We start from the raw sequence: 27,806 nt of genomic DNA on the forward strand, positions 1-27,806 counted from the left end.
CCATGGTCTAAAAAATTAAAAGGTTGTTGTCATTTGAAAGTATGTAGGCCTACTTGCTTTATTTTGCTGTTATATTATGATTATATATTCAGTATATATTCATTTATCGCAATTATTTCTGAGACAATATGTCGCACAACAAAAAGTAGTTATTGTGAGAGGCCTAGTCTCTGTCTGTCTGTGTTTTTGTGACACATCAGGACACAAATTTGTATAATGACATGGGTATTACAACAGAGGGTGACTTATGAGGACATTACTCCATGTCCCCATTTTTCCAAAAGGCTTATAAATCATACAGAATGAGTTTTTGTGAGAAAGTAAAAATGTGCACAGTTTCCTGTGATTGGTAGGTTTAGGGGTAGAGGTAGTGTAGGGCGATAGAAAATACGGTTTGTACAGTATAAAAACCATTACGCCTATTGAATGTCCCCACAATTCACAAAAACAAACCTGTGTGTGTGTGCGATAACTTCAGCATCTGGAATAACGCTTTGCTCACCTTGTGTTTTTCAGGCTCCTGCTCTGCATTCATCTTCATCTTGACATTAAGTTGCTCTACATGTGGATAATATCGCATTACAGGAACTCTACAAACGGACCATTTCTGATATTCAGGACAGTCGTGGTCGTCTCTCGCGTGGCTGGAGTCCGTCGCGAGCACACGGGACCGTCGACTCAAGCGGCTGTGTGTGTCTATGCAACCGGTTTATAACTGCAGTGTGTGGTTATGGCCTGCGGGGAGCGGTAGTGAGCGAACTTCCTCTCTACACCTCTTCCTGAACGGGCGACTCGCCTCTGCTTCACGTGAGAAATTAATCACGAAAACTGGGGAGGAAATTATGGGAAACTCGTTTTGTACATAGTGTCTATCACAACTGGCATCGTCACTTACAGACTACTGACTCGAGACGTTCTTTTTGTATTTTGTTAACATGCTGAAACCTGAAATCTTTTCCTTGTGTCTCAAGGGTTCGCCTTCACGAAGGAGCGCTAGCCTAGCTTTTTGTATGGTAGATAACGATTTTACGACGACTTTGGATGGCAAAATCTACAAAAAAATATTTGTAATGTGAAGAATTAGGTGATATATATAATTTTTTACTGCTTTTATGTTTTACCTGTCTTGTTATTTTGACACCATGTTCGATATTTTGTTTCTTAGGTAAGAAAAAGGAAAAAATTGTGGAAAAAACATAACAGCCAAGTCACAAAGAAAAATGGGTTGCACATAGAGTAAGGAATAAAGTTTAAATTGTCTGTGTTTTTTCCTTCCTCGTTTGTTTCTAATCCTGATGTACATTTACACTATTTATAAATACATATTTATTGCTTGAAGATATTTGTGGATGGAATGCTGTTATTTTTCCCAGAGTACCTGCCATTAAATTTGAAGGAGTTTGGTCATTTAAACTACTCCTGCATTTTCTATATAGAATTAAACTGCTTAGTAAGCATTGTACAGAAACTATAAAATTGTTTTATTGTTTGAAGAATGTTTTATGAGTTATTAAACAAGTTGTCAACATTTTCATGCACTTGTGTTGAGTATGTGAAGATACGTGAAAGTCCTCGTCTTTATGAAAGCATCGCATCTCTTTTTATTGAACACAACTCTTAAAACGTACATTCCCCCACAGCGATTTATTTTTGTTGTTTTTGGGCAAGACCTGCAGAAAGGTTAGCAGTGATGTGTATGGTAATTAAGCCAGACCTGAGTTATGTTTGTTTACACTCATGAGGTCAGTTACTATTGAACAGGCTTTGAAACCTCCAGAAAGGTTAAAGTTCATCAGCCTCTCGTGTCATGTCTTCCACTGACAAACATTCACAAATGGACTCGTTGTTTACGTCAAACCGCTGACGTCCAGCATGTCTGCTAGTTAAATGAACGCTCTTAATGCATGCTCCTCGTTTGCCCAAATTCACCTGTCGGCTGAGAAGTCACTTCAGGAGCCACTCGAAGGCGGTTTCGTCCCTGAATCAGTCTTTCTGACGTGTGGTCATGAGCACATCTCATGCGTGAAGCTTTCGCTGCGTCAGTAATGGCCTCTATTGCGCAAGAATCCCTTCGTTTCCCTCTTGTTTGTAGTTTTCACAATCTGCTGTTCAGAAGAAACTCACGAGTTTCAGCTTTCCGTTAAATTAACTGCAGTCAGCAGCAAGAGAGCTTCATCGTCCCGCCTGCATCTGCTCCGCTGGAGGCCTGACACTCGAGTGTGTGTGTGAGATTGTGTATTTGACACTGGTATCACAGTAGTGCACATGAGTTGAAGGAGTGTCTTCTGTTCGGCTCTCAAATGACACATTGCTGATGGACACTGAACGATGATGTCAAATATTCTCGTTTGACATTGACAAATGACAAATATCTCCGCAGACAGACTATGTCCAAACTTTATTGAATCATTTACAGACTGACACTGTTAAACGTCTCTAAGCGTTCTTCATGACAAAACGCCTCTGCCGGTATGAAGAGACTCTGAAACCCAGCAGACAATGTAGCTGTAATTTGACAAACACAGATCTCTACACTGTATGCCAGGTTCAGAGTCACGTCAGTCTTGTCCTATGCTCCTGTTTGTTTTCCTCCACCGTCTGGCTTTGGTTGTAATGTGCCGCTCGATCACACCAGACAGACAGGCGGCCATCTGAGACCCAGTAGCCAGATGTAGCTGCTGACGGGACGACAGGACCTACACTGACTACTGAGCAAAGGATGGACGCCTTGATGTTGTCGCTTGCGCTGCTTCACTTCGGTCCTGCAGCCTAAACAGAAGGTAGATAACTTGGTTAAAAAGATTGATGTGATTGAATTGACAACACTGATGCAAATGTCATCTGTCAATGAAAGGAGACGAGTGGAGTTCATGAAATCTGCCTGTGTAGAGAATGCAACCAAAACAGGTGCATTAATCTCAGCTGATTGTATAATAGCCTGGAAGTGAGTGTAACAGGCAGATGTGGCCTGGAAAATGAGTTCAAACAGACACCGTGGCCTCAGGGACTGACCATGGAAAGTTAAACAGGACGGGAGCGTTCCCGATTAGGAGCGCTGACTCATGCGGTTGGGTCACAAACACATCCTTACGGTCGCATCAGCATGTTTGCACCAGCGTGGAATATGTCACACGCGGATCTGGAACCCTGACATACACCTATAAACAAATGACCTTTATTATTTCATAAATGTTGAATTATCAGTGATGACGGAAGCTTGTGTCGTCTTGACCTCATCGTGCTGTCCCTCTCATTTGGTCACGTGACTGACGTGTGACGGCTCTTTTTCCACTCGCAGCATCTCCTGTTTCCATGATGTTACATGACACACCAAGTTTTCCATGATTTGGCAGGACGAGGGCTGGACGTCAGTGAGCGTGACGCTGCTGTCATCTGTGCCGTCCATCAGCAAATGCTTTGCCACACAATCGCACACTCTTGTGAAGTTAGATGGTGCAGGACGTCCCTCACTGTTCCTCTCTCATCTCCTCCTCCCTAATGACCTGCATGTGACCTGAGGACAGACAGGAAGCGTTTCAGCTTAATGTAAAGAGGGTTCGAGGTCCTTTCGTGTCTTTGTCAGTGTGTGACAGCTGCTCTTGTTGACCGAGTGCCGATGTTGTCGTGTGAGTTTCCTTGATTGACGCACAGGGATTGAGACGATGTTTCAGCTCAGTAGTCCTGCACATTTCTTATCTTACAACTCTGTTTTACTTTGACAGATCTTCACAAACTGCTGATAAAGGCTGCAGTGGTAATGGTTGTGTCACATTTTAAGATGGTATGTTGAGCTGTGGTGTCATATTTCACTATAGACAGAGAGGAGTGGAACTGACCAATCAGAGCGCTCGTCCCTGCAGCCCATTCATAAAAGCATGCGTCACCCTTCACCCACATGCTGCCTCTCTCTCTCACTTTCCTTCACTGCCGCTGCTGGCGTGCTTCGGCCGTCACCCGCCATTACACAGAGAACAAGGACACGACACAATGGCGACGCTGCAGCCGGTGTCACTGCTCACAGATACTGGCTGAAAACTGAGAAGAAGCCGATGATGAACATGTGCATGAACATATGAGGAAGATGTTTGTATCAGCTGCTGTTACTGGTTGCCATTCCTTTGAAGTTTTCACATCTTTTGCCTGAAAAGAGCCCAAATATTCTACATACCTTAAACTGCATGAAAGATTATTATACCAGATTTTGAGTTTAGCATGTCCAGTTCACGTTCCATGAGCTTTATGAGATTGCTAAATGAGTTCACCTTGATCTTTCAGGTGTGATGGCGAACGCACGAGCACGTCCTGCAGCTGACGACCGGCGAGATGCTTCAGTCCATCAGGTGAAAGCGGATATTTCACAAACGCAGCTGCACGTGTGTTTCGGAGGGTGTCGGATGCTTTTTCTCATCCGTGAGGAAGGCCTCTTCCCTTTCTGTCTTTTTTCTGTTCCTCGCTTTTCTCTCCTTTCTCTTCTACCCATTCTCTCTCTCGTCTGACCCTAAACCTGTTCCTCGCTGGCTATCTTGAGTCTGCAAACAATTGCACAATCGTAACGTGACACGAGATACCTGTTTGAAAACCTCCTGTTTTCCACTCACTCAGTTGCTCTTCAAGTGTTTTTTCTCCTTCTTCCCAGCGAGTCCGGTGTGAAGTGAAGTGCTGGTGTCTTTCAGGGAAGCAGTGCCGGAATTTCACCCTCTCACCCTGTGAAAGCATGAAGAAGCGGGTTAAGGTTAGTCTTTGTCGGCATCCATCTTGAGTTTAATGAGTAATCTGCTTCAAAGGGCCGCCGGTGAGGCAGGTGCCGTCAGACCTGACCACTATCAGTCCACAAGCACACTCCTGTTTTCATTTTGTTTGCTTCACATTATGTACTTCACCACACTTTATCACATTCCTCCATTTTTCCATCACAAAACCATCACAAAAATGTGTCACAAGTCACATTGTACTTGCCTGGCACAATAAAACCATGATGACATTGCAAAATGTAGTACTCACATTCCAGTCCAGCGGAGACCTCTCGCCTGCCCCTTTATATCTCCACCTTTCTCTTCCTTTCCTTCGTTCCTGTCCTCCAGTTTCCCCTCATTCCTGTCCTGATCCGTTCTTCTCTCCCTTTTTACTCCCACGCTGTAATCGAGTCACATGTTGCCAGTCTGGCCCCTTTAAAGAGAGGCGGGAGCTCAGGTGGGCGGCACCTCTCGGTTCTGACCTATCGTGTCAGTGGGGCGGAGCTTACTGTGGCATTTTTCTCAATGGGAAGGTCAGAGACACCATTCATAGAGACACAAAGGAATGTCATTTGCTGTAGCTGTGCTGGAGATACTCCTCATATATAAATGAGATGTGAATTATAATAGTATTCAAATAAATTAGGCAGATTAGTAATATCTGCAGTACAAAACATGCCGATTCATTAGAATGAGACATTGAGTTCTAGAACATCCAATCTTTCCAACGCAATCCCACTCAATAACACAAAGCACAGAGGGCCTGTCAGTCAATCTGATCCACTAAATCAGGTTTTCAGCAACATTTGTGCCCTTAATATTTTTATTATGTGTATAACTGTGTTATAACAGCAATAGGACGCTTGAGGTGGTGTAATATATTCTGACACCCTTCAGCTACAGTCACTCACACTTTAATGCTCAAACATCTACAGTTTATACATTTCAGATCCGCCTCACATGCGTTTAAGGTCAGGATAAGTGGCTGCTGTGGATTGCAGTTCTAGTTAAACGAGTTCATGATGGTTTTCGTGAATGATTCTGGCGTAGCATCTACAAAGTGTCTCCTGTGATTTCATACTAATGGATGCTTCATTACAGAGTCTTAAAATGATTTTCTTCGACTGCTCCTGTAAACCCATGATTCTCTGTGTGGGCGACAGCGTCTGTGTATGTTTTTGCAAAATATATTTATGAAGATGCACTCAAATGCATTGTGTAGACTAATGAATGTCTAGTATGATCACAAGCTTTTATTATTGGTTAGATGTAAATACAGTCATTTGAATTGTTTGTATCTGAATGATGATGATGATGATGATGTTTGCATTTAGAACTGCTTCATTTGGGTCAGTCTATCAAAAGTGTAGCAGTTTTTTCACTAAGCATGTGTCCTATGATTCTTCAGCCTGTGTAAGTAGATATATGTACACTTGTCTGGTCTTTTTCACGCTGATAGGGTTCTTCAGCTCACTAAAGCTTGATTTCTACTAGATGAATCTGTTCAACATGTTCAGTGAATCAAAAGAGTCAAACATTCATCATAAGTGTTGCCATATATAGCATTAACTGCTATTAATGAACGAATTGAGGCCACAGAATGTTTTAAACTGATTTACAGTTATTGTAGTTTAACAATAAGCAAATGTCACAGCAGTAAAAATGCATAATGCAGCAATCGTTTTGATCAGGTGTTTCTAGGACCCGATTAAATTGAGGTATATTGTGTAATGATGGAGTCGACTCTTTTGATACAGGAAATATAAACGCAATTACTTAAAATCATTTGAAAATATAAAACACCAAATGAAAGACCTTCAGGATGAGGACAGGCTGTAATTGTGGCTGATATAATAAATGTTTTCATACATACCTAACTGCGTGAACAAGTAGAAAACCATATTTTTACAGTGAACCGTTTCTTTCTGACAGAAAGTCTCTAGTTCTCATTCGCCCAAACGTCCAGATTTTTAGGTGTCAAAACTAGTAAGCGCACTGGTCATTACAATATTTTAGGCGTCATATGCGCGTCCACGCTCGCGACACAATCGAACCTGACAAAATACAGCGCGCGACCGTTTTCTCGCGGCGCGCCTCGATCGCGGCTTTCCGGCAACGGCGAGTTTTACCGAATTCGGTCTGAGGTGATTCTACACAACCTCTAAAGTCCTTCGCGTGTTGTAACTTTGGAAATCGTCATAAAGCTGCTTTATCATACATGAGCCCGTGTGTACATGTCGAGTCCATCGACGTTTTTAATCATGAACAGTAATGATGTAGCCTACGGAAGGTAAAACGGATCTGAACGACAAACGGAATGAAATAAACATTCATCTCTGCTGCTTTACCTTCATTAACGTGAACGTGACTGTTTCCCCTCGAACTTCTGCTGCTGAAACTAGAGAGAGAGAAAAAAAACAGGAGTTTAAGGTCCTGCAGCAGCGCGCGCGCGCGCACAGTCTGATTACATATTCATGTTTCTGATATATATATATATATATATAATATATATAATCATCTGGAGTGATTTCTGGAGCTCTCGGATCATCAGAGTTCTGGGTCTTCAGCTGTAAGACAGAGTGTTTCTGATTGTGAAGTTACACAGAGTCAGAATCACATCACCTGCTGCACTTCCCAGAAATCAGATACTAGTCTCTGTTTTTCTTTTTTCTTGCATTGTTTTCTGTTCCTGACTCTGGAATCACAGACTTCATGAAGTCTCAAGTTGAGTGATGCAAACGGTGTCATGACTGAATCCATCTCACACACACACAAACAAAGATCTTACCTGAGACATCAGCACTAACACATATCATCCCATTTACTTTCCACATTTTTCTTCTTCCTTTCACTGCCCTCTATTTTTCATTTTTTCTATTTCTCTTGTCATCCTTTACTGGCATGATCTGTAGTGAGCTGCGTTCTACATGCAGACGTATTTCTCACCGTGATATAAAATCACTTGTTCTGTCAAGCGTCTCTCTCTCTCTCTCTCTCTCTCTCTCTCTCTCTCACTCTGTTTCTCTTTCTCTCTTATTCACACAAGTGATCAATCGGCAGGCAGTGAACAGGCTTAACTCCATATACCTCTCCACCCCCGTGTGTGTGTGTGTGTGTGTGTGTGTGTGTGTGTGTGTGGACCCCTGCCTACACACTCTCTCAAGGGCTCTCAGCCCCCAACACACTCACAAATAGCCTGATTCACACACTCACACTCAACGTACACATACAACAGCACATTTACACCGACAGCCGCCCACGAGAGCACTTCCATTCCTACATCGCCCGTCTAATGGAGCCGCGGCGGAGGACGGCCCCAGCTAATTATGTTTCACCCTCCATTAATTAATAGAGGCATTATCTTACACAGGCTTTAATGCGTTTACACCGGGTCGTGTCTAATCGCTGACTTTGTCTGTAGCCCTTCGATATCAGACTTGGCGTCCGTTCTCTCTTCAAAGCGAGCAGCTTCACCAAGTGTCAGGATCATTGAGGTCAAATCAAATTAGAATAAATTAAGTGCTTCTGTTTCACCAGAGAAGCGTGAAGAGTGGAGCCGCCTTCAACCTGCCAGCAGCTGCATGTTTCGCCGCAGGACTAAATAAAGCAGCTGCAGATTTTGGAGCTGAACTCCATCACGGATCTTTGGCTCGGGAAACGATGTGATTCGAGCGATTCTCCGTGACTCATTTCGGCCATGAACCCTAACAGGCTCAGATCACACGTGAAACCAGTTTGATTCTTAACATGAAATTAGTCTGAAAAATATCATCAGTGTCCGTTTAGTGCGACACGTCAGCATTCATTAGCATTCTGGTGCTGGTTAACATTAAAATATTGAGTGGGAGACGAAGAATGAATGTTGTCGCTCCACACTTCAGACTGCAGGGGAGGAGAACTAGTCAACTTACGCTCGCTTTTAAATAATTACCAACCCTGATAAGAGGAGAACAACTCACACAATGCAGGCAGAGCTTTCAGAAGACCGACATTATTAAGAGTGTGAAAGTGAGCAGAAAGTGGGATGGGATCTGTTGTCACCCTAATCAGTCTATCCATCTTCCCATACACCTGCTCTGTGTCTCTTCCTCCAGCTCTCAGAGGAGAGACTCTGAATGTGTCGAGTGTCTGAGCAGCGTTTTCCTGCTTCTGTCTCTGCTGCAGGTTTTGATGGTTGTTTGTGCTGTTGTGATGGACGCAGGGCTTCTCACATGGCTGAAGAGTGTAGTGTGTGTGTGTGTGTGTGTGTGTGCGTGTGCATACGGCCCGTGGGTGTGTGTGTGGGCGACTGTGTAGGCGTATGTGAACCTGACTCATGGTTCAGTCTGCTGTAGAGGCAAAACAACACAATAAACACAAAGTACACATTCGCTGAAGCATCGCTCTGATTGGACCAGAAACTACTAAACAAATTTCCTCTTTGAGTGACAATTATAGTAATCATGATAGCCTCAAAAATATGAGCAAATAAATCTTATTTTGCATGATTATTGTAATGTTAAGAATGAACATAACATTATTAAGAAAGGAAAGAAGAAAAAGAGGAAGACATCTTTTATTTGTTAATTTCATGTCTATTAGTAGCAGACCTGCTAGTTTACTCTGAACATTTGAATCTAATAATTAAATTATACTGATGTTAATGAATTAAATGCTTGATGTTTCTCAAAATGACCCCATTTTTCATGCATAACCGTGTTTTTTTCGGGGTCTCACTGTGGCAGCTTTGTAGGTTTGAGTGAATTTGAGTGTGTTTGAGTGAGGAATTATACAGGATTGTGTGGGCGTTCGCTGGCATGAAGCCGACGCTGCGAGAGAATGAGAGGTGGCGACGAGATCGTGCTTTATTCATCCCAACAAACTACTGACATGCGGAGACAGTGGAAATAGTGTTCAGAGCAGATCCCTCACATCGGCCACTTACTGAATCTGCTTTTCTGCTCATTTCAGGGAAAGTGGATCTTGCCTTTCTGAGGGTTCAGAGCCTGTTTCCACTGCTATTATATATCACATATGGCATGCTGAGCTCAATGGGAGGTTTGTCGTCCGCTGGGACTCGTGCTTCTGTCGCGCCGTGACCTTGATTGGCAGGAAGCTACAGGACTCACTCAAAGAGTACTGCAGAAACCATGGCAACCCAGAGTAGTGTAAATGAAGTGCAGCTCAGAAGGACAAATGTGCGCGTCGAGGTCCCATGAGCCCTGATGATGAACTTGTTCAGAACGACAGTCAGAAGTCATGTGCTTCCTTCAGTGTTCAGAACATCTGTAACACCATCACTAGTCCTAAAAGAAAACTATAGTTCTCATGACCGGAAATGTTAGAAATGTCAAAGTGCAGTTGTGGAACAAACCAGCCCTATTGAGTTCAGAAGGAGAGCAGCTTGTGAAGTTTGAATTTCAGAACTGTGACAGTCTGGAGATGCTCGGCCCTCTCTTTGTCGCCAGGCAACAGAGCAGCGTTAACATGTTGCCGAGGCTGTCGTCCCCGCAAACACATACAGTTGCCTTTGAGGTGCTTTCTGCTGATACAAACATGTTTACAGCGATTCCCTGTTGTTATGTTTCATCTAAATGTCATATCTGGTGACAGTCCAAATTCAGCATGAAACTGATCAGAGGCTGACAGGACCTTTCAGCTGTAACCGCTCAGGAGGGATTTGTGACTGTTGCTGTAAATTCACTGCTGATTTTAACTCTTCTCCTGCCTTTCACCTCAGGGTTACTCAGTTCAGTGAAGCTGTGACCATCCATCTGGGGACGGGCGATGGTGGGCAAGAGCACGTGGGTTTGTGACGGCCGACCGCAACGGAGGCCACGACGTCTGGCCTTGACATGATTCTTTCACGTTCTTACATTTGTTAGTAAATGCATTTTCAGTTCCCAGCGTTAGTGACCTTCCCTTGTGCTGCAGCAGCTGCTTCTGCTTGTGTCTCTGTGACTCACGAGCATCTCCTTTATCCTCCATCATCGCTCTCCTCTTTTCCTTCAGCACTGATGGAGGTGGATGACAGCCGTTGGAGGTGTCTCCATCTTTTTTATTCTATAACTCTCTTTTTACTCATGCACACACACACACACACACACACACACACACACTCAAAAGCTCCCATAAGCGAGGAGAGATCAGTGTGTTGAAGAGGTTTGGAGAATATCAACGGTGTCATTTGGATATTCTGGCGAGTTCTGAGTGCTGATGAATAGTCATGAGTCGACGCCTCTGCAAACTGTCCCTGCTGCTGTCGGGAAGAAAGACGCCATCGCAATCGCAGAGCTACTTCCGTGCAAAAACACTCATATGCATCTTGGTTGTCATGTTAGGACACTCTCATGAAATAAATCTGACACAAACACCACTTGTTGATGTTTAATGTCTTGAAAATAGTTCAAAACGATGATGTATCAGTCGTTTATTTTCATGGGACCACAGCGTCCATTCTGTTGACTTCACGTCAATTAGTTCAGTGGTCCGGCTCCATCGGGGTGTCTCTGGCAGCATTGTGCATTTCACTTTCTTCAGAGCAGGTTGAAGTGCTTCATTTCTCAGTAGTGTTTATTTGTTAAAGCACAATCCATCTGTTATAAGTAATAGACCACACTAAAAGGACCCGCTGAGGAGGCAGCAGCCGTCCTGGAGCAGTGAATATTTATTAGTAAATGACAAATGCTTAAGGACTTCAGGCGAAATCGAACGAACTTGTGTGACTTCATTTTGAACAAAATCAGGCCAAAACAAAGTTCATTTTGTGTTTGTTTCAGGAGTTTGAAACAGTTTGCCAAAAGAACTTTCTGGAAAAGTTTGCTCCGGCTGGTAAACACCTCTGAACTCCCATTGGTCAGTGATGATGATGTAATAAGTGGGTGTGGCTCTGAGGCTCCGCCTTCTTTGAGGTGTATTTTCTCCAGTATTTCTTCTGTTCAGTCTGTCGAGGTCAGGTGCGAGTGAAAACATGAACACACTGGAGAGTCGCTTTATAGTAGAAACTGAAGCTGTGATTCTAATTGAAAGAGATACTGTTTTTTTTCATGATTTATATTGTAAAGCTGCTGCTTTTAAACAATCTGTTATTAAAAGTGCTGTATAAATAAACGTGACTAAAGTGCTGAATCTCAGAGAACATCCACATCTCTATGATCAGATGCTTTAGATCTAATATTGTGACATGAAATCGATATTGATGCCATTGAAATTCTGCAGCAGAGCGATGACATCTCAGATCATTATCTAGTCTTGAGTATACTACATTTAGTCAAGGCTGCAAAGCCGACTCCTGGTTACAAATATGGTAGAGCCATCACTTCTACCACTAAAGATTGCTTTATAAATATCTTCCTGATCAGTTTCATCTCTTTAGCATACCAGATAGCTTAGAAGAACTTGCAACAGAAACTATTGACTCTTTTCTCCATCACACTAGACTCAGTTGTTCCTTTGCACTTAAAGAAGATTAAGGAAAATAGTCCAACACTGTAGTACAACGAGCACACTCGGGCCCTTAAGAGAGCAGCCAGAAAAATGGAGTGCAGCTGGAAGAAAACAAAACTAGAGGTTTTTCTCATTTCGTGGAATAAAAGCATTTTTGCATACAAAAAGGCCTTAAAAACTGCTAGATCTGATTATTTGTCAACTCTCTTAGAAGAAAACAAACACAACCCTAAATATTTATTTGACACAGTGGCTAAATTAATGAGAAATAAAGCTTCAACTTCTGACGTTTCCAAACAGCACAGCAGTAATGACTTTATGAACTTCTTTACATGCAAGATTGATAATATTAGAGAGAAAATTATAACCATGCAACCGTCTACTACAGTATCGCATCATACAGTGCATTGTACAGACAGTGTGTCCCTGAGGAAAAATTCCATTCATTCTTTGTTATAGGAGAGGAAGAATTGCCTAAACTCGTTAAAACATCAAAATCAACAACATGAATGTTAGACCCTATACCGACTAAGCTACTGAAAGAGATGCTTCCTCTCTTTCATCTCTCATAGATCCTCTTCTTAATATCATTAATTAATCTTTTTTCACTAGGATACGTACTGAAAACTTTTAAGCTGACTATTATTAAACCTCTTCTTAAAAAAACACAACTTGATCCTAGAGAATTAGTCAATTACAGGTCAATCTCAAATCTACCTTTTCTGCCAAAAATACTAGAAAAGGCAGTATTATCATAACTATGTTCCTTTTTAGAAAGAAATGGTATCTGTGAGTATTTCCAGTCAGGATTTAGACCGTACCATAGGACTGAGACTACTCTCATTAGAGTTACAAATGATTTGCTCTTATCATCAGATCGTGGTTGTATCTCACTATTAGTATTACTGGATCTCAGTGCTGCTTTTGACACTATAGACCACAACATTCTTTTGAATAGACTCTCAAATTATGTTGGCATTAGTGGAACTGCACTGGCATGGTTCAAATCATAATTAAATGACCAATAACAGTTTGTAGCAGTAAAAGAAGAGATGTCATACCGATCACAAGTTCACTAGTAATTACCTACTCATCTCTTTCAGCTGTTCTGAGTGTTTTTCCTCAAATTTATGTTATACTCTGTGCCCCTCGGTTCAATCCATCTGCCATTTTAGATATATTTTCTTGGCATTACCTGTCGGTTCACCCAAGGGAATCATATAATTTTTTTAATTATTTTTCCTGCCTGTCTTTGTTGTTTCCTTACCATCATCCCGCTTAAATTTAAACCTTACGGTGTTATCCGAGGGTGTTATTAGCAAGTAACTATGGCTCACAGCTTGATTGCCACTGGTTTTCCACTGACTTGTAAGCTGTGCCCTAAAACCCAAATAGTCTCAAATAATCTTTGTTATTCGTCGTTCTGACATAAGTAAATGTCTGCAGTGCAAACAAGGGTCCTTGAGAGCCTCTCTCAGATGTTGAACACCCAAATAATCTTTTCCTGGACGACAGGCAGATGTCATGACCGTCGTCCAGGAGAAGAACGACGGCTCTGTCTTGCTGAGTTAGACATTAATTGAACGGTGAAACTTGGGCAGTTGGATGTAGCGCCTTTGTGCACTCAGAAGCGCAAGGTGTCTGCGGCAGCTGGCGCTCCCCTCCCATTTAAGAGGGCCACATCACGAAGTGATGAACATTCGCGTGTTGAGGAAAATTCACTTTCTAAGACGGTTTCTGTGCTTTCTTCAGAGATGGCGGAGCTGAAACGCCTGCTTCACTTGCTTCAGCCTGTCACATCTGCTACACCTGTGAAGATGACACAAGGATGAGAATGAGAATCAGGGAGCTCAACCATCACCTCAGGATGTTTTCACTAGTAGTTTTTATCTAGCAGCGGAGGGGTCTAGTGGGGGATCAGTTTAGTGATCTGGATACTTTGATACCTCCCATGATACTTTGGCTGTATTTCGAATGGCAATTGCTTGTCTAGGACTTGACAGTCCAATCTACCCAAACAAATGTTTTTTTCAGACAGGCCACATCTGCGGCTTCTTTTGCCATGCCACCATGTAAAGATTTTGTGGCTGAATTTTCAAATACCCTCACTGGTTCTGGTTCTGGTCCACCTAAGGGGCACTCAAAAAGATTGCTCGGACACTAGCATCTATGGCTGAAGCACATTCCATTGGGTAAGTCGTGTTCTGGAAATAGAGCAGCCTGTTGCAGCTTTGGTGGTGTCTCCTGACGAGGCTCTACGAGAGAATGTGCAATGTCCCAGTGCTCAATGTGGTTGTACAGATTCCCTGCTAAAAAAAGGCATACAAGTCTGTTGCCTACATTACTCGTGCGGAAACACAATCTGTCAGTTACTTCTTGCTGCCACCAGTACGCTGGAACCAGCAAATGTTGATCCCTTTATTTCAAAGTTTCTGCAAACTGCTCTTTTGGCAATGGGTCAATGGGCCCTGTGACTAACAAGCTGGGTAGTCTTACAGCCACGCTTCTGGCAGCCCGCCGCCAAGTGTGGCTTGTCCAAGCACAGCTATCTGAGGACTGTAAGAAAATCTTGAGAAATCTTCCATTTGTTCCTGGGCATCTTTTTGGTCCTAATGTTCCAGAACTGTTGGAAAAGAGGGTAAAGCTGTCTGAGGTCACTCGTCAGCTGATGCAGGTGCAGCGCAACCCTACCTTTAGGATGCCAGCAGTTCAGACCCGACATCACTATGCCATATTGGAGCAACGTTTCTGCCGGCACGCTACACCTCAGACACAGCCCCCTCAAAGGCCTTGTGTTACTGAGGATGCTATAGTTATAGCTTGGCCACCTTATCGGGAGTTGCCAGGAGGACCCCGTCAGCGTTCCCCCTCAATCACTAAAAGTCGCACACATAAAGCCTCAGGCCTGCGGTCAATCATTTTTTTTATAGAACAACTGGAGTACTGGAGGACCAACACAGCAGACCACTGGGCACACCCAATGTTCAAGCATTTCAGTTTCTTGAATGAAGTCTACCAGTTCAAAGTTCTAACTTTCAGTCTTTCCCTTGCTCCTCGCGTCTTCACAGGGTGTGTGAGTGCAGCTCTGTCTCCTCTTTGGATGAGAGGCATGCATATTCTGCCTAATTTGGACGACTGGCTTCTTTGTGCCCCCACGAAAAGCAGGCTGTGCAAGACTCCAGACTACTTTTGAGACGTGCAGAAGTTGAGTTTTTCTGTGAATGGGAAAAAGAGCTGTCTGATTACAACACAGACCACTGCGTTCATAGGATTGACCTTGAACTCCTGCCTAATGTCTGCCTTCCTGTCTCAGGAAAGTGTGACGAACATTCTGCAACTTTTGGCTCACTTTCGCCCGGATGTGTCTTTGCAGTACAAGGTGGTCCTACGACTAATAGGGATGTTAACGATGATCCCCCTGGGTTTACATCACCTCAGACAACTACAGTTATGGAACAACAGTTTGTGGCTAGATCCCACCAGACATTGTCATCGACTGATGGAGGGTCAACATGGAATTGGAGGGGTATTTGTGGGCGCTGGACACCGATCCAGGCCACAGGACATTCAACCTGCTGGAACTATGTGCAGTGTTCTTGGCTCTAAAGTATTTCATGCCAGTCCTGGCAGGCTGCCATGTTCTCGTTCAGTCTGACAATACCTCAAGTGTGTTCTATCTGAACCACCAGGGCAGCACAAATCCTGCAGGTCTCTACAGCTTACTCACGAGATCCTGACATGGTGTCTGCCGTGACTCGCTTCACTGAGGGCAGCTCCAGGAGCGTGCAACCAGACGGCAGATGCTCTTTCCAGGGATCAAGTACATCCAGGAGAATGGAGGCTTCATCCAGATGTAGTTCAGGAGATCTGGCTATGATTTGGAAGAGCAGAGGTGGATCTTTTTGTTTCAGAGATGACCACTCATTGTCGCTTATGGTTCGCAAGGACAGAAGTGTCCAGTCCCTTGGGTCAGGATGCACTGTCTCACGAATGGCCAAACTGCCTACTATATGCGTTCCCACCTATCCCTCTGTTATAGGAGACGTTACACAGGATCTCCCTGTGCAAGCACAGAGTGCTACTCATGACACCACGTTGGCCAGCCAGACCATGGTTTCCTTTGTTGCTGAGACTTCTGACAGGCAATCCATGGAAGCTACCCCTCAGGAAGGACTGCAATCCTCACTTTCCTGTGTAGGATTTGCTACTCGTGCTTGCATTCCTTTTCTTATCCCAGTTTGAGCCCTTGTAAAGCATTGACATTAAATAGATGTCTTTGAAGACTGTTTTTTTGTTGGCTATTGCTTCTGCAAAATGAATCAGTGAGTTACATACGCTGTCTGTTAGCGAAATTGTGCTTGCATTGGTTGCCAGATGACTCCGGGGTGGTCCTACGAACCAATCCATCTTTTCTTCTGAAAGTCCTCCTTCCTCAGTTCATAAACCAGCACATTGAACTGGCCTCTTTTCAGACTTCTTCAGGGTCTGACTCAAGTGTCCAACTTTTGTGTCCTGTTTGTGCCTTGAAGTGCCTTGAACCCTACTGCTCAATAGACAGTCAGACCAGTTATTTCTCTGCTATGGTGGTGTGAAGAAAGGTACTCCAGTGTCGAAGCAGAGATTTTCAAACTTGATAGTGGAGGCCATTACGCTGGCTTACAAAGCCGCAGGGAGACCACTGCCCTGGAGACTAACCTCTCATTCCACTAGGGCCATCTCATCTTCATGGGCTGTTTTTAGAGGAGTTTCCTTGGTGGATATCTGCACTGCTGCTACTTGGGTTTCTCCATGCATGTTTGCCCGGTTTTATCAACCGTTTTAAGTCAACGTTGCTGCACATCATGCCATTAGTTCTGTGGTTCTTCAGGAGCAGCCTTAATTTTCATCAGGTGGGTGGCATTCCTCATGACTATGTTGGTATATGTCATCCATAGTGTTTACGCTGCCTCTGGCGGTCAGTAGGAATGAAACAGTACGCTAGTTACGCATGTAACTGTAGTTCTGTTTACGCTGCCCCTGGCAGTCATCTGGAATTCACAGAACCACAGTTACACGCGTAGCGTGCTGTCATTTTTGTTGTGTGTTTATTGTGTTATTGAGAGGAAAGAGTACAGCATATATTAACATATTCATCTAACCGTCACTCTCATCAGTGTGGATGGCGTCTGGATGTTTGTTAGCAGCATATCGCTGCTCATGTATGTCAAACTTCTTTTCACCCCAAAGAGAAGAACGAAAAAGAACTTTGCTGTGAGATTATTAGACCTTTATAGGGAACATTAAAATGTTTCAACTCATCCCTTAGTTCAATCATTTTTAAAACAAGAATTTCTTTTTCAAATCTTCTCTCTCTCTTTCTCTCTCTCTCTCTCTCCCGTTCTCTCGATTTCAAATCTTCTCTCTCTCTTTCTCTCTCTCTCTCTCTCCCGTTCTCTCGATCTCCTCAGGCTTAAACAGAGATATGAATCAATAAACCCTCAGATATGCACTGACATCCCCTGCTAAATTGATTTGTTTATTTTTACTGGCAGTAGAATGACCCTAATGAAGGGTCAGCACTTGGCACCTTGGGGGATTGCTGTATTTTTTGTTTCATATGTTAAACAAATGGAGGCTGAGAGCGGTTTGAGGCAGAACTTTTGCCAGGAACGGTGCCGTTACCACGGCAACAAATGGAGCGCTTAAGTAGAGAGAGTTTGAAGAGTTCTTTACTAACCCATCCAGAACCAGGTCCAGTGTGTGTGTGTGTGTGTGTGTGTGTGTGTTAGCTCTAGTTTGGTAGTTTGTAATGTATCTTCAGTTGAATCTGACAAAACCTTATTTTGGTGACTTTAGTGAACACTTCATTCGGAAAAATGATTCATCAATAAAATATTTTACAATTCTAAATAAGTTAATGTTTAGTTGTGTCTTCATTTAGATAAATGTGTGTGAGTGCTAGTGTCTGTCATTAATTAGCGGTGTAAAATGAGTGTGGGTGGTTAATTGCGTGTTTGGGAGCTCGACCCGGCGCTCAGCGCTGAGGTTCAGTTGTAACGCGCTCTGACACACATCTGGATTGTTTGTTTAGACTAATTGGATGGAAAAACATTCTCAGTTGAGCTGATCTAGAGAGAGTAATTTGACTGATTGTTCATCATTTGTTTAATCTCAGCGATGAGCTGGAAGCATCTGAGGCTGTTGAAAGCGTTCGTGTGAGGCTCTTTCTTGACCTTTTTGGAAACTTCAGCTGATAGTGAGTTCTGAGGAAGATTATGAGTCATCGTCGAGTGGTTTAACGGGATTTTGTGGTCTATTTGAGATGCAACAACCAGAAAAAATTTATGACAGATATGAAATACAATTAAATATATTATGAATATACAGTATAAAGTGAATGTGAAACGGCTCAAAAGTTTCCTTTCAGAGGTAGGGTTAGGGTTTTGTTCAGTCTACAGTTGTGTTATATGCTCATTTGTGGCATTTCTTCTCCACTGAAAGCCTAACCTTAACCTTAACCTTAACCACAGACTGAAGACTGAATATGTGCTGGTGTGTGTGAGAGAGGATTCTTTCTATCATTGTGTCTTATTACCACCTGAAAACCCTTTTTATCACAGATAATCAACTCAAGTAACTACGACCTTGAAGAAACCCTCTAATAAAGCTTCATTAAAGTATGTGAATGTAAGGCATTATCCTGCTGTCACTTCCTTCTGTTCGCTTTCTAACAAGCATCTGTTCAGTAATTGTTTGGTTCATAATAACTGCATGTCTAAGATGTGCGTTATTGATTTCTTATCAAAATATCTAAACTGCTAAATATCTGTAAATGCTTTAGTGAAGAATGCTGAGCTATAAAAAGTCTGCGACATTATCTGTGCAGCAGCTCTTTATATTTGACTGATGGAGTCTCACTCGCTCTAACACACATTCTGTGACTGAAGGAAGCATGCGCTGTTGCTAGGAGCTGCATTAGTGCTTGTGTCTGTGTGTGTGTGTGTGTGTGTGTGTGTCATTCGCTTCATTTTCACTTTTTTGAGGATCCATTTTATTCATCTAATGCAGCTGTCTGCATATCAAGCGATCAGCCATCAACACACATATCATATGGACTGTAAGTTTAAAATATGCATATTCTATTATCCAAATGCAGAGATTGTAAACAATCTGGCAATCATTGCAAATCACAGATGTCACAATTTCAAGCTACAAGATTTGTAATTTCTGTATAGAAAATCATTGTATCTGAGAGTTTCTGCCTGTCTTTTATTTACATTGATTTCAGGGACTTTATTTTCAGAGGGTTCAGATACTTTCAATGTCCTCCAATACAGTCCTGAAGTCTTTCCATGTTGATCTGACATCAGTGTGCGATTTTATATTGGATCCAGATGAGGGCAGTAGAGTTTTTCCTGCAGGCCTGTTTAAACAGTTCAGAATTCATCAATTCTTCAACATTTAGTGCCGTTTAAAAAGAGCTTATTACAATGTGAAAATAATGTGGACACTCTATTGAGATGTTTATAGTTATTCATTTATTGTTTGACTCCATGTAAACCCTAGAAAAGAGAAAATGTTTGATAAAATATCAAGCCTGTCATTGTTGATGTGATGGATATGTGATTATGACAGTGATTTATGACTGTAACCTCACACAATTCTTACAGTGACCATTCAGGAGAATCTGCTTTGTCTAGAATCTATCTATCTATCTATCTGTCTGTTACTCTGGATGGAAGTCGTTTATAAGTTTTCACAGCTTTTTGTTCAGATACTGTAACCATTTACTGTCACAATTTTGAAGTTTCATAAAAAAACTACCCACTATTCTTCCTATTTGTCTTCCTCCATTCTTAAAAAAGCAATAACTTTATCCCCATCATGTGAGTGTGTTTAGATTCTGTCATGTTATGTCATCTTGTCCGATGTATTGTATATTGCAGTAATAATAATAAACAGGCGTCTAAAATCCTTGGCTATATGTGGTGGTATCATTGAATGTGTCAAGAGAGATGCAGCGTTCTGTTTGAAGGGCTTTCGTTTCTTTGGTGTCTGATTTTGCGTGAATCAATGATGTGACAGAGGTATGTTCATCCGGAAGAGTCCTATTGCACAGCTCATCATTAATCATGACTATATTTCATATGACATAATTCACAGAACCGATAGATGTGTAATTGTGAAGACCTGCATTCACAGTCCAGTAGTTTAAACCTGAATTAGATGTCTGATTACAAAAGGATGCCAATATAAACTCGACAAGTCATTTTCTATATAATGTAATTATGATCACAACTTGTAATAACTGGTTTGAGATCATTGTTTCTGCTTAAATGAACACATGATGTTAGCTAACTGCATGATTCGTTTTATCTTAGACCTGTACATTTCTGACATATGGACATTCATTTGACACCTTTGATAACAGATCACTCTAAATTGTAATGTCGAAACATGCATTTTCTGTAAAGCTGATTTGAAACGACATGTATTGTGAAAAGCACTACTCAAAAAAGTTTAACTGAATTTGTGAATCACTGGGTCTGAAGGCGAGACATTTTATGTAATCCTGATTGCTTTTCCGGTCCCAAATCTCAAAATATCACATCTCACCGAAAGCCCATCAGAACACATTTAAGAAACGGCTTAAAATAGCTGTTCCATCGTGAAGTAAATGTCCCTTAAATGAGGCATGAAGGTTGTTGGACGTGTGTTAGTAGGTTAAAATCCTCTGGACTGAATGACAGACCTGCAAGTCTAACCTCAAAGTCTTTATTTTCATGGGCAACGACGTGTCATCGCGCACTGAACGTATTTTTGCAGGTCATGAACTATGATTATTTCTTCTTTATCCTCAACGTCATTCAAATGTAACAAAGTTGAGGGAGTTTTTTCATGTGCTGTAAATACAATTAAGCAAACCATGTGTATTACAGATCCTTTGTTTGTGGTACTGTCTGAAAAAAACATGGAAACAATCAAGATGCTTTGAATTGTTTTTTTTATTTCAATTACTGTCATAGACATACCATCTCATCTAAAATAAAAAAAAACAATGAATGAATGAATCACTGACCATCAACCAAGTGCATTTGCCAGGTTAGTTCCACTGACAGCTGACTGTTATACACTCTTAAACCATCCTAAAAAAACAAGGTTTTGTATATTTGAGACCAGCATGTGCTGCTTACAAAATATTACATCCATGCACACAAACACAGGTGAATGTCAGTTCTTCATATTCATATATTTAGATTTCCTTTCATATACAAATCTACTGTGAACAGAACACAGAAGTACACAATCAGTCTTTGTGATAATGCTTGAAAACCCATGAACCGGTCAAAAAGTGTTCATCATGTAGCTCAAAGTACATGGTACCAAAGTAATGCATGGAACTAAAATCCACTAGCACAAATAATAACAAGCAACAGTCAAGTGAAAATACAAATATTCTGAATAAAGAAAAACTGTACAAAGCAGGAATGACAGGAATGGAATTAATTTCTAAAACCTAAAAAATAACCAGTAACTGAACTAAAAAAAACTGAGCGTTTTAACAGTTGACAAGTTGCCAAGTAAGACGAACCAACTCGATTCTTTTGGGGGTGAAACTGTTGTGAGAGACACGGCTCAAGGTTCGTTTGAGAGCGACGCTCTGGAAGGCAAATAAAATTAACATTTCACATGCATATTGTATTGATCTTGTAGGTACCAATCCCGCCGCATGCTTGGGGGTTTCCAACATTACCAAAGTTGCAACGGTTTGTTTGGAGAGCTGAAGAGGTTACGAACACAAGCTGATTTGGTACATGATAGTCTCTAGTCTGGATGTTTTTTTCCATGTAAATCCAATGGAATGAGTTTGAGCACAGAGGCAAAACCATTTAACATACTGTGGTCTTGTAATCTGTGTCGAACACCTCACTTTTCAAGACTGTGTAGAAAAAGGTGCAAGACAAGATGCAAACTCATGCTTTGGTCAGAAATTCTGTTCTCCATTTCATTCCAGTTGTTTTGTAGCTTTTTCCTGTAATGCACATGCAGGTCAATAAACCACTCTGAAAAACCAACGCCTGCCTTCAGCTGCTTTATACGCAGCTCCATTGTGTGACGTTGAGCCACTGGCGTTAAAGCATCACTAGAAACAGGAAGTTCTGAGGCGTCACTTACAGCAGCGTTTGTACAGCTCATCGAACAACAAACAAAGAGAGTCATCGCTAGAAAAAGTGTTTAGAACTGAAGCGTGAACACCGCTGTCCAAGTAAACATGCTGAAAAAGGTGTTCTCTCCTCCAAACATCATCCCACTGGAATTGTGGATAATGTGTTCATGACATTACTGACTTAAGACAACGTTCCTCAGAATTCATTCGTAGTTCCACATGGTCTCAACAAAAGCACTCCCTCTCACAGAAGCTTCAGTAAAGTGGCACAGACGAGTCACGGCGCCACCGTGTGGTGAATCACTGTAGTGCTTGTGGTGGAGACGTACATCTCATTTAGTGCTAAACAAACAGCGTGTTCCAGAGCCTGTGGTGGGTTCCTTGGATCCTTGTTTTCCACCCATCCTTCTGTCAGAATGATCTGCTGGCTGATTTAAACGGCCCTCGACATCTGCGACATATTGAGCCAATAAGACAGAAATCTCCAAAAACAAACATCTCAAGTGACTTCAGCTTGAACGCGTAGCATTGGGGCCACAGTGCTAGCGGGCTACAGCGCTAACATGATGAGTTAGCCTTTGTGCCCTGACGACTCTCTCTGCTCTCCTGCTGCTCGACGCCGGCCTCAGCGAGAGCCTCCGTCACACGAGACCCAGAAGAGCTCGAAGGTTTGGTAAAACTCGCGTCCCCTACATCGGCGGCTCCTCTTCCATGGGTTCATCCTCCGTTCTGAGAAGAAACGTAACACGGATGGTGTGAGAGGACGAAAGGCAAGATAAGATGGAACATGAAAGGAGGGAAAACACTTGTACCTTTTCTCCATGACCGCCACAGATAAAGAAGCCATCGCTGTCACCGTCTCATTCTCTTCAGAATCGCCCCTCTGAGCTTCCAGCAGAGACAGGCCGACGCCGGACACGGACCGCTGGACGGACCTCCAGTACTTACCTACACAAACACACCGTACAGGATCCAATGTCAGTTCAGCTCTACTGACAGCATGTGTGTCGTCTGCGATGGTTAAAATACTTTCAACAGTTTGTAAAAAGAAGCAAGAATCACCTACAGTCCAATTCTTCCAGTCAGGGCTTGACATTAACACCCATCAAATGCGTGTGTATTTCAGCAGTGGCGAGTAACAGTCACTCCTACTAGCCACTTTGGGGGGTTGAATTTTATATATAATATATACATTTTTCAATGTAATGTGCAATGTAGTGTTGTCAAAAATATAGTTTAATATTAAAAATATACTCTCACTCACTCGTTTAATTTGCTCTGGATGAATATTGTTACGGGCCCTAACCCCACCCCGCACCCTGACAGACAGCTTTCACGACCAATGATAAAGACCTTTCTCTATGCCCCTACCTTTTGGCCCTCCCATTACTCCATCCTGCAGATACCCACACTTGAACATACATGCTGCCAAATTATGAGATAATATTAAAAATATCTATATGGCAGGTTTTCCCCATGGCATCAATGTCAAAATTGTGGCCAGTGAAAATGCTGAGTTGGCTAGTAACTTTGGAAAACCACGAGCCACAGTGGCTGGTGAGCAAAAAAGTTAATGTCAAGTCCTGCTTCCAATCAAAGTCTATGGAGTGAGGAATATTCTGGCGGCGATACAAGCATCACACTAGTCTGTAATGTTAACAGTCTTCTGACAAACTGTATTTTAACGTTTGTCTTGCCCTGTAGACTTCTACTGTAAGTACATTACAGGTGCTGGTCATATAATTAGAATATCATCAAAAAGTTGATTTATTTCACTAATTCTATTCAAAAAGTGAAACTTGTATATTATATTCATTCATTACACACAGACTGATATATTTCAAATGTTTATTTCTTTTAATTTTGATGATTATAACTGACAACTAGGAAAATCCCAAATTTAGTATCTCAGAAAATTAGAATATTACTTAAGACCAATACAAAGAAAGGATTTTTAGAAATCTTGGCCAACTAAAAAGTATGAACATGAAAAGTATGAGCATGTACAGCACTCAATACTTAGTTGGGGCTCCTTTTGCCTGAATTACTGCAGCAATGCTGCGTGGCATGGAGTCGATCAGTCTGTGGCACTGCTCAGGTGTTATAAGAGCCCAGGTTGCTCTGATAGTGGCCTTCAGCTGTTCTGCATTGTTGGGTCTGGCATATCGCATCTTCCTCTTCACAATACCCCATAGATTTTCTATGGGGTTAAGGTCAGGCAAGTTTGCTGGCCAATTAAGAACAGGGATACCATGGTCCTTAAACCAGGTACTGGTAGCTTTGGCACTGTGTGCAGGTGCCAAGTCCTGTTGGAAAATGAAATCTGCATCTCCATAAAGTTGGTCAGCAGCAGGAAGCATGAAGTGCTCTAAAACTTCCTGGTATACGACTGCGTTGACCTTGGACCTCAGAAAACACAGTGGACCAACACCAGCAGATGACATGGCATCCCAAACCATCACTGACTGTGGAAACTTTACACTGGACCTCAAGCAACGTGGATTGTGTGCCTCTCCTCTCTTCCTCCAGACTCTGGGACCCTGATTTCCAAAGGAAATGCAAAATTTACTTTCATCAGAGAACATAACTTTGGACCACTCAGCAGCAGTCCAGTCCTTTTTGTCTTTAGCCCGGGCGAGACGCTTGTCTGTTGTTCAAGAGTGGCTTGACACAAGGAATGCGACAGCTGAAACCCATGTCTTGCATACGTCTGTGCGTAGTGGTTCTTGAAGCACTGACTCCAGCTGCAGTCCACTCTTTGTGAATCTCCCCCACATTTTTGAATGGGTTTTGTTTCACAATCCTTTCCAGGGTGCGGTTATCCCTATTGCTTGTACACTTTTTTCTACCACATCTTTTCCTTCCCTTCGCCTCTCTATTAATGTGCTTGGACACAGAGCTCTGTGAACAGCCAGCCTCTTTTGCAATGAACTTTTGTGTCTTGCCCTCCTTGTGCAAGGTGTCAATGGTCGTCTTTTGGACAACTGTCAAGTCAGCAGTCTTCCCCATGATTGTGTAGCCTACAGAACTAGACTTAGAGACCATTTAAAGGCCTTTGCAGGTGTTTTGAGTTAACTAGCTGATTACAGTGTGGCACCAGGTGTCTTCAATATTGAACCTTTTCACAATATTCTAATTTTCTGAGATACTGAATTTGGGATTTTCCTTAGTTGTCAGTTATAATCATCAAAATTAAAAGAAATAAACATTTGAAATATATCAGTCTGTGTGTAATGAATGAATATAATATACAAGTTTCACTTTTTGAATGGAATTGGTGAAATAAATTAACTTTTTGATGATATTCTAATTATATGACCAGCACCTGTAATGTGCACATGATATTTCACACAGAGATAAAGATGTATTGAACCTTGAACATTCAGGGATCAGACATTTGACAGAATTTAATGATTCTTTGTGAAAAGAAATGAAGATTTGAGAGACTCACTGTGACTTTCTAGGACTTTCTCTATGGATTGGACCGCGTTCTCATTGGGTCTCTGCTTCAGGACGTCTGCTGGAAATGGCTCCAGCTGTTCAACACACAAAAACAAATGTGATCAAAACCACAAATCTGCCTGTAACAAGAAAATACCTCATGCAAATGAAAAATTACAAAGCAAAGGATGAAGGGCAATCAGTACTACCTCTATTCCCAGAAGCGCTGAGACGCATGCCTCTGAGGCGTCACATATGGCCCTGAGGTCGTGACCTCCCTCCAGCGCCAGGACCACGCGACCTCCAGCCAATCCCATCAGCTGCTTGGTCAGGTAACCTAAACCTGTCGCAATTCAAAATGATGTTGGTTTTTACTGAAACGGCACAAATGATGAATATACCTGGACACAAGTTGAGTTCAGGTTTCTTGGTCATAGTAATGAAAGAGGCGGCGCTCACATTTGGAGGTGAGTTTATAACCTCCCAGCGGCGGCGGATGTCCCTCCACAGCATCAAACCCTGCCGACACCAGCACCACATCTGGAGCAAACTCGTTAGCGATCGGCATAACTACCGTCCTGCGACACAATGAGCCACACAAACCTTCACATTAATGAACAAACTTCACTGTGAATCTTCAGCTCTGATGTGAAACAGATGAGACTTGCTTTCTTCCACATCTGGAACAGGGAGCTTCTCCTCGTGCTCGCTCAAAATAAAACGCATCATCAAAACTCCTCAACATCATAACCAGCGGTCAAACTTTGGCTAAAGCACGAGTGATTGAGTTGATCGACTTCATCGTCTTTGGTTCTTGACAGTGTTCAAAGTCTCGTCATCTTCTGTTGATGGGAGTAAATTTGATTTTCTTTTTATGGTCAGAGATTGCTTTTGATGGACACTGTGGTGAATTCTCTCTTATTAAATATTCACACATAAATGACATTATTTCACGACAGGACAGAGTGAAGGAAGAACACTGTTAAAATTTACATTAGAATTGCTTAAAAATATGATTTGAGTTTCTGCAGAAAGCCACTGGTCAGCCAAAGTGCTTGAATCGGCTGAGACGAACACGTGTTGTTCCAGCATTATAGAGAGAGCCTTCAGTGCGTGTGCAAGAAACACGGGATGATTTACACGGTTTTCTGTTCAACAGTCTAGATCAGATTTCTGCCCTTGAAACCACAAGAGCAGGAATGACAGTGTTGTAGAGCAGATGTGACTCTGTTTGTGGATTTATCATCTGGTCTGACAAACCACGTGTGTGTGTGTGTGAGTGTGTGTATATGAGTGTGAGAGTGTGTGCTTGTTTTCATGATTTATGAGGACACAAATTTGTATAATGACATGGGTATTACACTGGTATTACAAAGTAAACGTGAAATATGAGGACATTTCATGAGTCCTCATATTTAAAATAGCTTTAAAAACATACTAAACAATGTTTTATTAAAAATGTAAAAATGCAGACAGTTTCCTGTGATGGGTAGGTTTAGGGGTAGGGGTAGTGTAGGGGGAGAGAATGTACAGTTTGTACAGTATAAAAACCATTAGGCTTATGGAGAGTCCTCACTAAGATAGCAAAACAAACCTGTGTGTGTGTGTATGTGTGTGTGAGAGTGTGTTTCATGTACTTAAACACTAAGCGCATCCTGAAGTCTTAAACCATCAGTCGAACTCAGAAACAACTGATCCATGATGAAATGATCTGATGAACTTATGCAAATGAAGATCGTGTTTGATGAGAGACACCAGGGGCGGTTTCTTCATCAGGGCGATAGAGCGACGCACCACCAAAGTGAGGGACAGATTTTTTCAATCGCATTCAACCAGTGTTACGCTAGCTGTCACTGCTCTAGACTGTTCGTACTGCCTCTGGATATATAGTCCAATCAGCGTCAAGTCACGTTCTGTGGAGTACTGCCTCTTTTTGGGCGATTTCACTCTGACCGAGAATCGCCCAGACTGTTCTCATAGACTTCCATACAAAGAATTTTTTTCAAACTGCAGGCACTGAAATGCAATCTCTATGGGTTCCGGGAGGGTTAGCACTAACA

General features: G+C 42.2%; 2 protein-coding genes and 1 long non-coding RNA gene across 8 annotated transcripts in view; 1 reads left to right on the top strand and 2 right to left on the bottom strand.

Annotated features, from left to right (window-relative positions):
- The window catches only part of kdm6al (lysine (K)-specific demethylase 6A, like), a 33,387-nt gene extending 31,859 nt beyond the window's left edge, over positions 1-1,528 (top strand). For all 3 annotated transcript variants that reach the window (XM_051896462.1, XM_051896463.1, XM_051896464.1), the window contains one exon: positions 517-1,528. In XM_051896462.1, coding sequence (XP_051752422.1) covers positions 517-546 — 30 coding nt within the window. In that variant the 3' untranslated portion in view covers positions 547-1,528. The remainder of the gene's footprint in view (positions 1-516) is intronic.
- Positions 1,529-1,671: 143 nt separating this feature from the next.
- LOC127514081 (uncharacterized) lies at positions 1,672-7,763 on the bottom strand. 2 transcript variants are annotated; one of them, XR_007930555.1, is made up of 5 exons: positions 7,522-7,763; positions 7,082-7,131; positions 5,002-5,166; positions 4,569-4,704; positions 1,672-2,769 (listed from the first exon to the last, which is right to left on the bottom strand). It is a non-coding gene; the product is annotated as an uncharacterized LOC127514081 (long non-coding RNA). The 2 variants fall into 2 exon arrangements; XR_007930556.1 differs by lacking the exon at positions 1,672-2,769 and having other exon boundaries at positions 3,160-4,704.
- A 13,361-nt stretch (positions 7,764-21,124) lies between these two features.
- LOC127514069 (histone deacetylase 4-like) overlaps positions 21,125-27,806 on the bottom strand; it is a 34,061-nt gene continuing 27,379 nt past the window's right edge. For 2 of the 3 annotated variants that reach the window (XM_051896444.1, XM_051896446.1), the window contains 5 exons: positions 26,206-26,324; positions 25,956-26,089; positions 25,757-25,841; positions 23,118-23,316; positions 21,125-23,034 (listed from right to left, as the gene is read on the bottom strand). In XM_051896444.1, coding sequence (XP_051752404.1) covers positions 22,995-23,034; positions 23,118-23,316; positions 25,757-25,841; positions 25,956-26,089; positions 26,206-26,324 — 577 coding nt within the window. In that variant the 3' untranslated portion in view covers positions 21,125-22,994. The remainder of the gene's footprint in view (positions 23,035-23,117; positions 23,317-25,756; positions 25,842-25,955; positions 26,090-26,205; positions 26,325-27,806) is intronic. The other variant, XM_051896445.1, reaches the window with a different exon arrangement.

This window comes from Ctenopharyngodon idella, chromosome 6 (genome assembly GCF_019924925.1).
Source record: "Ctenopharyngodon idella isolate HZGC_01 chromosome 6, HZGC01, whole genome shotgun sequence".
Taxonomy (NCBI): domain Eukaryota; kingdom Metazoa; phylum Chordata; class Actinopteri; order Cypriniformes; family Xenocyprididae; genus Ctenopharyngodon; species Ctenopharyngodon idella.